Source organism: Balaenoptera musculus, chromosome 7, assembly GCF_009873245.2.
Source record: "Balaenoptera musculus isolate JJ_BM4_2016_0621 chromosome 7, mBalMus1.pri.v3, whole genome shotgun sequence".
Lineage (NCBI taxonomy): Eukaryota > Metazoa > Chordata > Mammalia > Artiodactyla > Balaenopteridae > Balaenoptera > Balaenoptera musculus.
Genome location: NC_045791.1, coordinates 59029171 through 59046497, shown reverse-complemented (window position 1 = coordinate 59046497; position 17327 = coordinate 59029171). Strand labels below are relative to the sequence as shown.

Genomic DNA, 17327 nt, shown 5'->3' with positions numbered 1-17327 from the left:
TGCTAAATCTTAGCATTGAAAATAGCTTGGAGGGGCATTCGTGCTGTGAGAAAAGTTTATTGTTCTCATGGTAGAACACCCAAACACTTAAATCTATTTGCTGAATATAACCCCTACCCCAAAAGGAGATGGAAAGTTATGAAGTGATGAAGAGCTTACGATTTCAAGGTAAAATAAATGTACGTCTTCTTTTATTCATGCAATGCCATGTTCTACGAAGCCAAAAGGCATTTAGTAGATAGAAGCAAAAAAAAAAAAAAAATGAGTTCAGGGAAAAGTGACTAAATAAATAATGTGCAAAGGCTAAAACAAACAGGTTGTAATGAGAGCCTCCTGTTGGTCTGGAAGAATTTTTTGTTTCTTGCTGGGAGGAAAAAGTAAGGGGAAGGATACCAGGAATCCTCAACTCCCTATGTTTTTTCCTACTATAAAGGTCTCTGGGATTCAATATTAAGAATGATATTGATTTTCCGGTTGAAGAATTTTCCAAGGAGGAAGCCAGTCCCCATAACATAGGAAAAAAATCTCAATGTCCTCAGTGTGCTGGGATAACACCTATAAAAATCAGCTATGAAAATCTGAAAGTATAGGCTTCATTTAGTGATGTGCAACTATGCATAAATCAGTAGAAGAATCTTAGAGCTTGCTTTCTTTCCTTCTTTGTTTTTTTTCTTCTCTTTTTGGTGGACACGATAAAGGGATAATAACACTGCCTTCTAATCAACTCAATTTTGCTGCATTTGACAGACCCTGACTCTTCAAGGTTGTGAGCAATAATTTCAGTTCCAATTAGCTGAAATGTTCTCAGAGTCACCTAACAGTCAGACTGAGAAAAAAAACAGCATGGCTGTGTTAGTCTTTGGAATAACAGAAAAATATTTTAAATTCTTATATCTCCAATTCTCTTTAATTTTCCAAATTACATTCACATTTCTCTCAATCGTCATAAACCTTCTGTGTACATATATGTATATGTTTATTAAACACAAACACACACATATAATCTGCTCTAGACAAAACATTTCCTATACAAAATTCCTTTATGCCTATTGTAGTTAAAAAAAAAAAAGGAGAAAGAATATATTTTTACTCTTCAGTGTAATTTGAGCATCTGTGAGATCTAGGACAGCTGCACATGAATGACATCAGATCATTTATCTGCTACCCCATACCTCCTACTATTCCTCATTCTCTCCAATATCTACGGATCTAGTATTTAATGCATGCTATTAGCAACACAGGAAATGTAACAGCAATCTCTTCTACAGCAACACTTATAAAATCATTCTCTTCTTGCCCTCCTCCACCTCATTTAAAAACACAACCAAACTGTTTTACTGCATAATGATGATACTGAGATTTTTATGAGAATGAGAGATTTGAGCTTTGGGACACAGGAAGTATTTTTTCTAACAGGTAATTCCACAGAGACATCTAGGACAACTATTGCTTCCAATGAATTATACGATGGATTCTTGAGCTAGCTTCCCAGTGGCTTCAAGGAGAAATATGGTCCAAATTTTAACATTCACATTCAAATCAATAGCATAATCTAACTTACCTAAGACTAAGCAATCAAACATCCAGTATAACATGTTCTTCATTTTTACTTTCCTAAGGTCAATTTTTAAAATGATCTACTTTATAATTATTTCAAAAATTACAACTACTACAGAATGCTGCATACAAACTTCAGTAAAACAAGATCCATAACAACAATAGCAGGAACAATAACCACCACCACCACCAGGCAGTCTAGGTTCCTGCATAAATGGCTGGTGGTCTAGAAGTTCCAAACGATAGAGGGGATGAAAAATGAGCCACTCACTACAAAAAATCTCTCAAGTTGGCCACAACAATGAAGAAAGTGGTTCGAGTAGTGAGATGATTATGGGCTCAAAACAAATACTTGGTATCATGAGATGGGATTCTGATGGTCAAGAAACATTTAAAACAGGAGGGAAAAACCTGTGTATTAGGGTGGGAGAAAGTGGTGGGTATGTTTAATCCACCACAGTAAAAATAAATGCTATGACTTTCTGTAGGTAAAATACTGATGAGTAATGACATTCATATTAGTCATAGTCATCCCTGGCTGATTTTAAGATTCCCCAGTCAGGTGTGCATGGTGAAGAAACTTCCAAGTAACTTCTCAGTGGTAGAGAATGAGCATCCTGAGGGATCCTGGAAGGCCTGTCGGTTTGGGTGAGCAGAAAACGTCTAGGGATGGTACTAAATTCTGCAGCATTCACCCTATGGTCCTTTGTTTTACCAGTTCAAGTGGAAGTGAGGTTTCTCTGGGAATGATTAATAGCTTACTTGCCACCTCTCAGTCTATTTATTTCCACTGGAGTTGGAACTAAATCTACTTTCCAAAGTTTAACGTTTTCTTTGAGTATGGGGATGAGATGGTTTCAATTTCCCCCCAAAATAATTAAAGTAGAATCACAAGGGCCATTTTGTTACTCTTTGGCAAAACAGAAACAAGGCAAAAGAGCATAAATGAAAATTTAAGAACAAACCACCCCAAAATGTGACAGGAATATGAAATGGAGAATATTCTCCTGCTTTTTGAACAACTTCTTTTGATGACTCAGAAAAAAATCTTCATAAACTCTTCACACATTGAAAAGCACAGCCTGTGAATAGGAGGGCTATTCAGAGTTACATTCTGTTTCCTCCAGAAAAAAACTGAGTGATATGGGGACCATGGTGGGCCTTGTAACCACAGTAGGACAGCCAGTGGCATTGCACTCATACACATTGAGAACAAACCTACTGCAGACCACAGCTGTGAATGGGAATTTGTTCAATGGGATACCTTATAAAAACAAGATTGAAATGATATCTATCCACAAATGTATATGTTCTTATGATGCTGGCCTTCTTCAATTATTTTATTTATAATTAAGGTTCTTTTTTCCTGGCTATGATAACCATAGATACCATGTTTAAAAAACAACAACAACAACAAAAAACAACCACCACAAAACTAGACAATCATGTGCTCAAAAGCAATTTTAGGCAATTTTCTTGTGAAGTCATTTGGCACATTTGTCTCTATAGTATTAATTTTCTGAAAAGAAGGGAAAACGCACAGAAACATACTGAACAAAAGACCACAAAAAATTGTGTTCATAGAATGTGGACATTTTAACTAAAAAAAAACACCGATCATTAGTGCTTGTGAAAATTTATTTTCAAATATATCAGATTAGCAAGCAAAGCAACAAAAAGTTTGTTATTCAAGCATTCAGAATTAAAACACAAAGAATGTTATCAATAAAACCAGAATTAAGGAAGAATTATTGTTCTTATTTAAAAGACTGAAGAATTCTAAAAAGCAGCCCCTTTTACCTCTGTGTTAGAATATAGATTGATTTATAGTGCAATAAAAAGAAAAGCAAAATCATAAGTCTAATTTTGATTGTGCAGGGCAAGAGTCCTTTATAATATATAGCTAGAATTGGAGTAGTAAAAATTCAACCTTAAAGATCTGAAAGTAACATGAATTTTGACTTAAGAGATTTTAGGCATTTGCCATACTTTGTATCATTGCAATGCAATGACATAAAAAGATCTTACTTTAAAAATTTTAAACTATTCATTTCAACTAAATAACTTATTTAAAATGAATTTCAAGTAAATTTATCACAGCCATGAAGACTTTAGTTCAAATTTTAAAAGTGATTGTTGATGGCCAATAATATTTTTGTAGAATCATAGAATTTTAGAGTTGAAAAGGAATTCAGAGATCATTAAGTAAACTCCATCACTTTACTCAGGAGTTAATGGAAGCCCCGAAAATTTAACAGAAATGTGAGATTATACTGCCAGGAAATCACAGTGATTAGATTAGAACCCAAGTTTGTTACTTTCTAACCTATTGCAGTCCTCATCTCATTTATTGATAGATACAAGTTTGGACAGCATTAACACATAAAAGCCTCTTTTAAGATCTAGTATATATAAATGAATGTTCATTACAACCCATTTGATTTTCAGTCTAGATTTTTAAGGTGACTTTTTGTTAAAATATGTTTTAATGGTTCAAAGGCCATAATTGAGGATGAAAATGCCACTTTACAGCCATATTACATAATTTTAACCTTAAATTCTCTTTACTTATGCCAGAATAAGAATAGATTTCTCACTACTTTAGATAATATAACTCAGTCTGAAAAGCACTAGCTTTAAAGCAGTTAAAAGCTGCTTTAAACTTTTCAACTTCTATGAATTGATATATACAGACTAATATTTTAAAAAATATATATAAGTATAAATGAAGGAAAAGTAAAGTCTGTACCTGCAGTTGTATTTTTGTATCTTTGCTGACACTTTTTGTTCTCCATCGTCTTGTGACCCGCTTGTCTTTCTTTGAAATATCTACACAGTTAGCCTACATTACACAAATAGTTAAAAGCAACAAAGCATTATTAAGTTAACACAGATGATACAGGTATAGACAAAGAGAGCACAGAAAGTTAGTATAGAATCATTGTTAGACGCCTAAAGCAGACCAGCCAGGAGATAAAGGTATATCTGATGCACAGTGGGCATTAAAAGCAGAGATAAAAACTTAACCATAAAACATATTTTTCTGCTATACCAAATGAAAACAGGATTAGCGTTTTTGCTACACGAAAAGACAGTAATAATTCTGAGAGTATCTAAGTTATGTCTTCATAACTATCATTTCTAATGCAACACAAAAATGAAAGAATGATTCAGATATTTACCTCTTCCAGTTAGTTTGTATTTAAATGTAAAACATTTCAAAAAATATATCTTAACACAATGACACCAAGATTCAAAAGTATTAAGAATAACTCCAGAATATAAACCAACCCTTATTGTAGTTATTTCCCTTTAAATGTTACCTTATATATTCACAGAACAATCCAGTAAAAATTCTGAGTGAATATCTTAAGGTCCTTTGACCAGCAGCAGTAAAATGTTTACCTGCATGTCAGTAAAGTTAGGCGCTGACTGAGTTCTCTGAAGTATTTCCAAATTCTGCAGGAGTTTGCTAAGTTCCACAAGGTTTGACTGGCAGTGTGCAAGGTCTAATACAAATCAGAAATTAAAATATGTTACAACTGGGCAGGGAGTGGTGGTGATGATAATAAAAGGCACTCTATCCAAATTATGGCAAATATGATGAGGCAGATCTATGTTTATAGAATGATGATACTGGCAAATGAAAGAAAACAGAACCGGTCTCTGGTTTAGAACCATAAAACCACTGATTATTTATTGGATGACCTCAAAACCCACTCTTACAAATGAACAGTTATTAGTGTAGAAAGCCATTAGAATCCCAGTGAAATGGGGTGTGCTCATTTTCCTGCTGAGGTGGCCTTTGTCACATCAGAAGCACACTCAAGGGAACTTCAGCAGCTGTACAGTTTCGTTGTTAGGAATGTGTCTGCCTGCTATGAAGGTCTTCATATAGGACTCAGAGTCTCTGCACACTCTACAGAGAGCAGGGCAGCAGCAATACGTCGGGGGCCAGGTCCCCCCCCAGGTCCCATCTCTCAGCAGCATCTGCCCTAGGGTGGGGCTGTTCAAGTGCTGCCGTTGTTCTTCCAGGGAACTCTTGGCCATCAGTGGCCTTTAAATTCCTCAAGAAAGGAAATCGCCCAACGGAGGTGACGGAAGAGAGTACTGAGGAGGCTGGGACCCTTCCACCACCCCCTCCCCATCTCAGGGGAGGCGGCACCATTGTACTCCTCCCATGCCCCCCACGAAGAAAATAAGGTGAGTGACTTGGAAGGGTAGGCAATACAGAAGATAAACAGGAAGGAATGAGGGAGAAAATTAGTACAAAGAAAGAAGGCAGGGGTTAGAGGGAAGAGGAGAAAGGAGTTGGCTAGAAGAGACCTATATTTTAACTTGCCTTTTAAAGAACAACACTACATCACAAGCACCATGCTGGTAGGGATATTATCTCACACTACCTATCCATTAAAGCTTCTATCCAGTAAATATTACATTAATTCTCCTAAATAACTGTGATTATTCTACACAAATGGTGTATGCAGGTAGCATAGAGATATAGAAATGGGGCTTAAAATCCTTTCTAACAGAATGGAAAGAGAATTTGGTGAATGAACTCGATTCAAGGCAAAAGGATCCAAAACTAAGGGTCGGGAGACACTGATTTACTTTACACTTCTCAGCTGCAGTTTTCTCACCTGTCAAGTGATGACAGTACTATTTACTCTCTTACCTTCCTAATGAAAGTAGCAACTGAGATGGGAGGTGAGAAAATTCTATGAAAACCAGAAATGGTCTTTATGGAGTATTAACTGCACTATGTTTAATCATTCTTCTAGGGCCTTAACTTGGAACAAGCACACCATTCCTTGACACTTCTATCATGGAAGAAAAGAGACCGCTGGCAGAATTTCGCTCCTTGCTTAAATGTCTGCTTGTATGTAAGGATTATAAGGACTTGCCCAAGACAATAAAAATACCTTTAAAAAAGAAATCTCTAGAATTTCATTAAATTAGATCTAATTTTAGAATCTGGGAAAAAGGAAATATTATGCCAAGAAAGGACTGTTGAGACAGTTTATAACAGTAAAAAATTTAAAACTTAAATATCTAGCAGTTTACTTACTTTCTCATCATCCCTACCTTGTTCTAAAAGAACTCTACTCAATATTCTGTAATAACCTACATGGGAAAAGAATCTGAAAAAAGAATAGATATATGTATATGTATAACTGAATCACTTTGCTGTACGCCTGAAACTAACACAGCATTGTAAATCAACTATACTCCAAAATAAAATTAAAAATTAAATTAAAAAAATAAAAAGAAACGTCCAATTGTGGAATAGTTAAATAAATTAAGGTATATCCAAAGTTATCCATTTACTATTTCATTTAGGAATCACTGACTGGGAAGACACTATGCACCCAGCGCAGTTCTAAGCACAGGGAATATAGCAATAAAATAAGATTCATGGAATTTACATTCTGGTTTAAAGAAAATGTACACAATAAATAATCTGTACGTTGAACTATTACGTACCATTTTAGTGACGGCATATACTGGTACATAAGGATGGCATATAAAATACTAATTTAACATTTTGTTTCTATGGGAAAAAATGCTCTCCAAGAGCCAAGAAATTCCCTTACATACTTGAGATCTGGACTGACAGAAGTCCAGACCTATGAATAGCTAACCTCTTTAAGTACTGGAACTATAAATGTGCTATGTTATGGGTTCAAGAAGATGTTACTTGATGAACTTCTGAAATGCAACCAACCTCAATATTGGGATGCTATGAAATGATCAAAATAGACCAAAAAAAAAAAAAAAAGTGCTGTGGTAGTTCAGGAAAGGGACAGTTACTGTGGTTTGAGGTTGTCAGAGCAGACTTATAAGAGACAGTAGAACCTTTTGTGGGTCTGGAGGATTGATAAAAAGGCTTCAGCAAAACAGGAAGGTGGAGAAGGTCAGAGAGGGCAGAGAGGGCACTGCAGGTTGGGAAGACAGACTGTGCAAAGGCCTTCCTCCATGCAGGAACATGCAAGCACGTTCAGGAAATAGCAAATAAGTTTAATTAGGCCTATGGAAGGCAAGGTTGAAAGGGTAGGCAGGGCCAGAAAGCTGAAAGCTGGATGTTAAACGCTGGGCTAAGTAGTTTGGACTAAAGCCCAAGAGCTCACGGAGAACCACCTGAAGAGATTTTTGCAAAAAGTTATTTTATGAAATAGTGGTCTTGAGGGACTATTATATGTAGTGAACAAAGAATGGCTTTGGGATTAGTCAAACGTGGGTTGGCTGGAGTCCCAGCCTCTCTGTCGGGGCAGCTGGGTAATCTTGGGCAGGCTCCTTAACCTCCGTGCATTTCACTTTCCTCATCTGCAAAGTGGGGACAGTAGCAATACCTACGTCTCACAGCCGAGGGCAATGGGATAATGGCTGCTCAGTGCTGGCACTGGATGCCAACATGTCCAAACACAGTAATTTCTCAGGAGCCTCCGAGAGCGACGGAGCCACAGAGCAAGAGGCTGAGGGTGAGGGTACCGGTCAGGGACTGGGCAAAGGGTGAGCCTGAGCTAGGAGAGCAGAAATGGAATTCCAGAGGAAGGGGAGATGAGGGGGAGGGGAGATGGGGGAAGTCTGCAAAGAAATAACAGAACTCAGTCTCAGCTGGATGAACAGTGTGGGTGAGTCAGAGATGACAGAGGCTTCAGGAGTGGTTATGAGAGCAGCACTGACAAAAACAGGGGAGCCCAGGAACTGGGACCATTTTCACGGAGGACACAGAGAATTTGGTTTTAGCCAGGCTGAGGAGAAGGCGTGACCGAGCGTACAGACAGAGAGGGTCCACGGCAAGGGAGGGGGTGGGAATGTAGCATGGGCTGGATACAGAGGTCTGAAATTTAAAGAGAGTTTTCAGCCCTTTTGAGAGAAATATGGTGCAGTGATTAAGAGCATATGCTCTGGAGTCAGACTGCCTGAGTTTGAATCCCAGCTCCACCATTACTAGCTGTGTGAACTGGGTCCAAGTGAGTTAACTTCTCTGTACCTAAGTTTTCTCACCTGTAAAGTGGAGTTGAGAGGATTAAATGAGTTGACGCACTTAAAACACCTAGAACAGTGCCTGCGGCACCCCATACCTATCAGCTGCCGCCACTACCACCACTACCATCATCAAAACAGAGACTGCAGTTGAAACTAGAAGCATGTCTGTCATCTCCAAAGCACAGAGCAGAGTCATTAGGATCAAGTTGGTCTGGGTTAGCCCTTCAGCTCTGTCAAGTACTTGCTGTGTAACTTGGACAAGTTACTTCACCTCTCTGAGCTGTAGTTTCTCTACCTATAAAAATATGGTTCAAAATTCCCGCTTGGTACTATTGTGAAAATCTATAAAATACCACATATGTAAAGTGCTTAGTTCAGTGCCTGGCCCATATGAGCACTCAACAAGCTACAGTTACTATTACTGAAGCTAAAAGCAGAATACTGAATCTTGATCATCCCTACAACCAAGGTTGGCCAGAGGAGAATCCCAATGAAACAGAGAAGAAGCAGTTGGAAAAAAAGGAAAACTTCATGGGGCCTAAAAGAGGAGGCTCATTAAAGAAGGCCTTCAGGGTGGGTCAGAGGATGAGGCTTGAGAACACAGCAGAAAGCAGGTGGTGTCCTGCTGCCAAGAATGCTTCTTCCATAGAGCAAAAAGGGCAAAGTCAAATTATGGGAGAGAAGCTGAAGTCTATGGGCAGGAATGACTGAAGTGGGAAAGACTGAGGTTGTTCTCAAGACAGGAGATCATTACTACACTTAATCCTGAAGGAGAACAGGATGGCAGGACAAGGACCCAGGTAGAGAGATCAGGATGGGGAGAAGCAGGGTCACCCCCGAGACTGGAGAGAGGGCACAGGGATGGGCCACAGAGTATCTGAAGCACACAGGGAGACAAAGACATCCCCCCAACCAGCCAGGGGCTTCTTGGCATCAAGGTCAATGTCTATTTATTTTGGTCACATGAATGGACTTTGTCCCGGTAGACAGTCTCAATCTTTTCAGCAATGTCGGTGGCCAGGTTAAACTCCACAAGCGTGTGCAAAGTGGCAGAAATTAGAGGAGAGGCTGACTGTCTAGAACCACGGCAGAGGCAAGCCTGCAGTGTCTAGGACAGTGAGGTCAGCTTCTTCCCCAACCTGAAGTTCATAAAGGCAAAGTAATGTCTGTGTGTTTTGTGAATATACTCAAGTAAAACCCTTTTCATGGAATGTTAGCTGGACACACTTTATGAATACAACATCTCCCTTAAAGTCATATTTTCACATAAAGATTAAGTTTGGAATGTGGAGAGGGCTAATAAAAATGCTGCAGACTTTGAGTTCACACGTGTGTAAAGCAAAAAAAAAAAAAAAAAGAATTGGTTGGGGCATGAACACAGGTTGCCAAATTTCAATTTTTCTAAGTGAGGACATAAAATAATGTAACATCTCCTTTCACTGGAACTTCATAAAAGAAAAAAATTTAATATCAAAAAAGTTAGGCCCAACATCATCTCAAGATAATTTAAAAATTAAATCAATTCAGATGTATTAAATACTTGTTACGTTGTTTTTGTGTTGTTTTGTTTTGTTCATTTTTGAAGGTCAAATGAAAGCTGTCTCACAGACTGGAAATGGTCTGTGGACCCAGTTTGGACCAATGTGCTAAGGCTCATTTCAAGGAAGGAGAAAGTTTCTGCAGATTAAGAGGCTGAGAGATGGTACAGTGAAGAATCACGTTATTAGTTCGGAGTACTTAATAACCGACCCATAGTGGAACACCACTACCAGGGATCTGTGGATCTAAGATCAGTATAATTTTGCTGTTTATTGTTGGTTGTTGGGAAACATACACTGTTCTGTGGGCCAGACGGAGCAGCAGAGAAGGCAGCTGTGTAAGTGACCTAGTAGACTGTCAGGAGCGAGGCTGGAGGGTGCTCCCGAGGCAGCACTCAGCTGGGTGATCGCCCCCAGGGTCCGGGGTGTGGGAGGCTAACGAAGCCAGAGGGAACTGCTAACGCGATGAAGTGAGAGGGTTGGTTGAAGTGGGTGGGAGTCCGGGTAAGGGTAAAACCAGATTCAGGAGTTGTGAGGATGCAGGAGAACGGACAGGTAAGAAGCCCGAGACGTGGCAAAGAGAAGATCTGGGATATAAAAATAAGAAAAAAAGAAAAAAAAAAAAGCTGGAGGCAATCAAGGGGGCTTGGGGGGTGAAAGGTACAGCACCCACAATTTGCCCCTTTTGCGTCTGTTTCTTTGGCTCATCCTGAGAGCCCACAATGGGCAAGAACTAACCTTCTGCACACCTGTCCATTTCTTCCGAGTCTTGCAGCCAGGCGGCCACTTTGCTCTGCCCGGTCGTGCAGGTTGCAGGGAGGCTGCTACCACATGGTAAAGGGGACTGCCATGGAAAGCTGTTCGGCTGCGCCTACAATGAATAAAAAAACGCGTATGGTTAGGCAGAAATAGTACATTTAAGTTACTAAAAAGAACACAAGTATACTCGAAGCGACATTAAAAAAGAGAGGAACAAAAAGGCACGCTCAAAATATGGGAGAAGCCTCTTGGCTAAATGTGGTATGAGCTCCGTGGAGCCAACATTTCTAAGCAGTAACGACACGACACTCGTTAAGCTGCCATCTCCACCAAAAAATAAAGGGGACGACGTTCAAGTATGTTATATCTCATAGTCGCAAGCACATGCCAACTCAAATTGTCAATAGTTTTGCATTACTCAGTAAGTTACAGCTGATACAGTGTCCTTGTTGCAGTACTCAACTCATGAGTGAAGGCCTTTCCTTTCCGAACGCTCTCTGTACCCTTATGATCAACTCATGGTCTCATCAGTTACCTGTGATTCTTAAATACATTACCCACCAGCAAGCAACCTTGTCATGCTGTGAATGCACATTGAAAACTGTAACATATAAAATGGCAGTCTTGGCAAGTTATTATTATCTGTAGCTGATAGACTTTCCATTAAAGGGATTTTATGTGAAATAAAAGTTGTATGAAGTATGTAGATACTAAAGTGAGTACAGTAAACACTGTGAAAAAAGCAGAAACTTATTTCCCCCAAAGCTGAAACAACTTTAAAACTCCATATTTGACTTTAATATTCAGTTACAACTGATTGTGTCTCTTCTAAATCATTATGAAGTGAAGGACGCACATACTTAGCAAACCCAGACTTATTTACTACCCGCACAGGGCCACAAACCAATTAACATTCGAGAGTCTCATAATTTGATGCTTAGAATGCAAGCAAAGCGATAAAAAGCTCTTTTCACTCTTTACTGCATTTTGATCAATGTAACAGAAATCTTTCACTGAGTTAGATCTCAGAGGTATGTCATTTGTAACTAGAGCAAGAGATCTATGAAAACCAGAGTTGAAGAGCTTTCTTATTCCAAGGCAAACAGCGGAGAGGATTTGGTTTCAGTTCGCCATTCTCGGATGTCACCCAAGTTATTTAATAAATAACACAAGGGATGAAAATAATACGTCTTTTATCAACACTCTGTGCCAAAGACACGGGCAGAAGCTGGAAGAACCAAAGGGTTAAACATTTATATTTTTAAAATATCCACCTGGGATACATTTCTTGTTTAATTTGGACTAACTCTGGGATTCATTCTATTCTGTGATGAGAACACAGGAGGCCCAGAGAAACCTGGGGACTGTCTTGCATATCTTGTGTTGGGTCATTCAGTAAGTGCCCTACTTTTTAATAACCCCAACTTACTGGTTCATTTCCTTTGATTTCAGAAGCAGTTAGTACTAGGGTTAACCCAATACCCTGTTCCTAGGAGAGAGATATTCCATAATGAAATAAGGTTTGAGAGCCTTGGGAAATACAATTAACGGGATTTAACAAAAATTAGGTAAGTAATTTCCATCGAAATAGCAAAAACTAAATACAGCTGTGTTTCATTTAATCTGATTTGATGAGTCTTGCCGTTACTCCATGAGGTTTTTCAATGCTTTGCAGAGGAAACTTGGATATGTTATTCCATATATCCCTATGTAGGAAAACAGAGAAAAGCAGAATCTTCACTGAAACACATTTGAACTCAACTCCTTGTGGCAGCTAGTTATTCACAGATGTCTCTATTCTCAATATCAGGTGCCAAGGGAGAAACCGGAAGACCCCTGGGCAGTGCAATGTGGCTATGGTTCAGAAAACTTAATTATTGAGGCAAAGGCAGAAATAGCTGTCTCCCTGTCTATTGTCTTAACCTTGGTTTTTAACAGGCAACACCTCTAGCTTTTCAGCAACACAGAAAAGGAACTCTTAATACAGCCGAAAGAATAGCTTCAGCCTCCCTTAATCTGGTACCTGGTATAACGAAAAAGGCACTGATTTTGGAAACAAAGATGAAGACTCCGATCTTGGCTTAGCTGTTTAATGTCTATTTAACTTCTGGAAAAATTCTTTACTGTCTCTGAGCTTTGGGTATATTTAAGACTAGAGATGAATGAATGTCCAATGCTTAAACACAGTGCCTAGTCATTCAAATATATTATATTCAAATATATTATATTACTGTCACAATCTATAGCCCACTTGCGTTAACCTCATGGGGAAATTCACTGGCCTCTCTCATGGTCATGTATATATTACAGCTCAAGGCAAAAAACCAAGTTTCACTTTAAAAACTTTGTGGTCTTCTTATTACCACCCAGGAAGACATCAATTTCTAGGTGCTGATTAACCAAGTGTTCACTCTACTTTCTAATATTCCTACAAAGCCACATACAATTTAGATGTACTCCATTCACAGAAAGGAAAACTGTTAATTCTCTTGGTCCACATTTCCACCTAATCTATACTTGTAATTAACTTTGATGGTAAATATCACGATTGTCTTCTGAGGGTTAGTTTACAAAGCAAACCTTCTCTTTCTGGTTTGTAAAATGAGACACAGTTAACATGTTTGCATAATTTTCCAAGAAATTTCTGGGCTGACTTTCATATAACAAAGTCATACCTTTCCATCCACAACAGAAACATTAGCAGCTGGTGAGGATTCAGCTGTGGAGGTTGAAGGAAATATGTGAAAACTAGCATCTCGTGGTGATCTCACAATTTCATTCTGCCGATACAATCGATGATGGCGCAGTTTGGAGACCCATGCATCAAACCAGTCCTGGGATTTCACCTAAAACAATAAACAAGAGGAGTAGGTAATGGTGAAACCAATCTCCTGTTAACCACTGATATAGGCAAGTGATTTCCCCAGATATTGGCAGAGAAACTGTTGAAAGGCAACTTTACCTTCAAATGATAGATGTGTTCTTCTGTGTCAAGGTCTATTCTCCGAGCTTTCTTTTTAATTGACATGACAGAGAGTCCGACATCGATGCTTCCGTGGACCTTCCCTTTTTGAATCTGAAATCAAAAGACTGGTAAAAAGGCTGGAAGGACATGTGATTTGATGTGCTTGTGTACTGAAGTGAGCTTAATGTAATCTTTAACTTATCTATAGGAGAGGGAATACCACATCACCTCTACAAAGAGGAAATGGCTAAGGTTCTGGAGTTAAGGTCCTGAACCTGAGGACAGTTGAAGTTGCAGTGACTTCATACCAATTTCAATAAGTAAGACTATTCATCTCATTCCTGTTTTTGGCATAACTTCATAATTCTAGATTGCACAGTTTATATCCTAAAAAAGGTATCTTTACTGGTTCCTAAAATGACTATGGTCAGTCTTTGACCTACAACCCAGAAGATCCCCAAGTAATCAGCTAGAAGACTGCTGCTGGGGCAAAGTTGGGCAGCAGTACAGAGTGCACGGAGCAGCCAGCTCTTCCTTCTGGCGGCCCTCATCTGGTCAAGGACACACAGCTGATTCAACGAAGAAGCTGGGGACAGAACTGAAATCTGAGCCCTCTGTTACGTACCCTATGTACAATGATAAGAAGGAGAGCATTTTCCAGTTTTGCATGCAAACAATGACTTTTTATATTAAAGAAAAATAATTTCGAATAATTTTTGAGTTGGGATGCCCAAGATAAAAGAATGTATGAAACAGAAATGAAGTTCATAAGATAGGTCTTAAAAAGACTTCAGTAAGAGCAAATGTTGCTTTAAATCTCCAAAAAAGCACATATAGCATAGGTTATTGAGAGATGCAGGAAAAAAGCCTACTTGGGTTTTCTCTCTAAGACAGAAAGGGTGATTTTTATTAGTTGGTGACTTTTAGGTTTAAGCTTCTGTTTTTAACAACACACATCACAATAGTTAAATTAAATCTTCATGCACCAGTTTGAGATTTTATGCTAGCTTGAGCATAAGCGTAAAACACACCTTCTATGCAACATCTGTTAAATCTTACGGGCACAGCAATGCACACAGCTGGTAACTATGGCACAACACTTATACACTGTGGTGGTTACTCACTTCAAGCAGAATTCTAAACCAATCTTTGTGTCTACTTACATCAAGTGGTGCCTTTGAATACTTTAACATTCCGTTATCCAGGACAAAAAAACGCTGCAAGAACCAAACAATCCCCAGTTATTGTCAGTATCTTGAATTATATAAAACATTCACAAGTGTGGGTCTAACGTTGCTTGGCGTTTAGTAATCAGTATGTTTGATCATTTTCATGTATTTGAATTCATTGCACCTGGCCACGGTCAGTCACATGAAATGGTAAGGAAATCTTAGCTCGCGTTCCATACTATTTACCTAGTAGGGTTCTTTTATACATAATCCAATGGGGATGAAATCGTTCACCACAATTTTTCTTTTCTTTTCTGTTTTTCTTTCTTTCTTTTCTTTTTTGGCTGTACCGCACAGCTTGTGGAATCTCAGTTTCCTGACCAGGGACTGAACCCAGGCCATGGAAGTGAAAGCACTGAATCCTAACCATTAGACCACCAGGGAACTCCCCCATCACCACGGTTTTTCTTAATGGGGGTGTCAGGGGTGGGGCGGGGGAGGGAGGAATCCCAGGGCCTGCAACTAAGACTTTCTAAATGAATCACGGTGGGGTGTTTTTGAAAGTGAGAAATGAAAATAACCTGAGTTAGGTCACAGTGATTCTGTGAGGAATTTGTCTACAGGGGATTTTCCGCCTTGGAGATAAGCTCCTGAATCTCCCTGGCTGCCACAGATAATTCTGAAAATGCGCATGTCTGTTAACAGAAGCCAGTGGACTGGAGCTATGAATAATGAATTATCTGGAAAGTTTAAAAAGTAGCCTTATCAGTATGCTTGCATCTCCACTTAGCAAAATACTTGCAATCCACTCTTAGTAAAAGAGATTAAAAATTATTTCTGAACTATATTAAGGGGAAAATATATATATTTGGGGCAGTTTTTGTCTCTTTCAAGACACTCATGGTCCAGTCCAAATGAATCTAGCCATTTTTGCTCCACAAACCTCAGGAACTCTCTGCTGTTGATTTCCTTTCCATGGACAATTGACTGGAGGACAAACAGCTCCCAGGACCCAATCAAACAATGGGTCCAGTGCCCTCCTCTAGTCTCTACAGACGCAGGGAGTCTTTCTGTGGCTGGTAAATTACTCTGCTGGGAAGCTTTTATGTGACTCAGGAACTCTGAGCTGCTGAGGTGACAGGCAGTCAGGCCTGGAGACACCCTACACAGAACTCACAGAAGGTCACTGTAACCCCTTTGTTATAGGTTCTGGGGTGGGGGGGGGGAAGAAGTAAGCACTGGAAGAAGGAATCTGTATGGCTGAAAAACACGTGATTGCCTATGACTTGGGCAATCAAATGGGCTGATGCTTGAATAAATATCTGATGGTATTAGAGACCAAGAGAAAAGGCAATGCAAGGGAGAACCTCCTATTGCTTATGTAGCAAAACGTTCTAAGGGAAGGTCCAGAAAGAGTTGCTGTTGAACCACAGCCAGTTTTGCTGGAACATGGACTGAGAGTGCTTAATTAAAATTAGCAATTTATATAAAATGTGTTTCTTGGACCCCTTTCTTCCACTCGTCCATTCCTATCTGTCAAAGAATTCTAGCAGGGATAACCTACAGGATGGCCACAGGGAAAGAGATGAGCAAGGCCACTGATTTGAGGAACTGCAAAGTGGAAAGGTCAGAGTGAAAGGCAAAGGCGATTCCAGGAGGGAGTGTGGCCAGTTGGCCAAAATCCAACAAAGAACAAGGGTGGGGAGAGGTTCCCGGCACTGGTATAATATTATGGGTTCAGGGGAGACTGCCAAGGTTTCTGACAAGTGAGAGGGGAGAAGACTCTTTGACCGGTTTTTATTCCACCCTCAGAGGTAGGGGGTTGGGGCAACATTTCCCAAGTGTTAATTTTTAAATCCTTCCCTTAAATTGCAAAAAAATATATTTCCTCAAGGATGTTATAATCCGTAACGTCCCCTTTTGGGTCAATGGGCAGCCACCAGCCCGCCATCTGCGCCCACAAATCCATCTGCCTTGAGATGAAATCCATCAGCAGATGCGGCAAGTAATGAACCTGTTCTTTCAGTGATTTCAGACAAGATACTGGTGGTCTACCAGAAGGCTTATACTGAAAATAGAGGACAACTTTCTTCTCCTAAGCATCCAGAATTCCTGCTACTCAGGTAACTGCAACAATATAGTGTAAAATATTTTCTCCACAATTAAAACTGGAAGATGGAAAAAGAATGTGGAGTTGGGTAGAGAGGAATAAACCATACATGTTAAAAGGCAGTAAACAAACTTCCAAGATCAGTGACTTTCCATCTTTAGTTTGCACTGGTAACAATAATACTAGGAATTTATCCCGAGGACTTAAATGGAAATTCATGTATAAGAATGTTCATCACA

The 17327-nt window shown here is 39.3% G+C and overlaps 1 protein-coding gene across 9 annotated transcripts in view; it reads right to left on the bottom strand.

Annotated features, from left to right (window-relative positions):
* The window catches only part of OSBPL6 (oxysterol binding protein like 6), a 214572-nt gene that overhangs the window by 43373 nt on the left and 153872 nt on the right, over positions 1-17327 (bottom strand). For 6 of the 9 annotated variants that reach the window (XM_036857698.1, XM_036857704.1, XM_036857702.1 and 3 more), the window contains 6 exons: positions 14973-15026; positions 13807-13920; positions 13520-13690; positions 10824-10956; positions 4963-5066; positions 4307-4399 (listed from right to left, as the gene is read on the bottom strand). In XM_036857698.1, the coding sequence (XP_036713593.1) occupies positions 4307-4399; positions 4963-5066; positions 10824-10956; positions 13520-13690; positions 13807-13920; positions 14973-15026 (669 nt within the window). The remainder of the gene's footprint in view (positions 1-4306; positions 4400-4962; positions 5067-10823; positions 10957-13519; positions 13691-13806; positions 13921-14972; positions 15027-17327) is intronic. The other 3 variants (XM_036857701.1, XM_036857705.1, XM_036857707.1) reach the window with 2 other exon arrangements.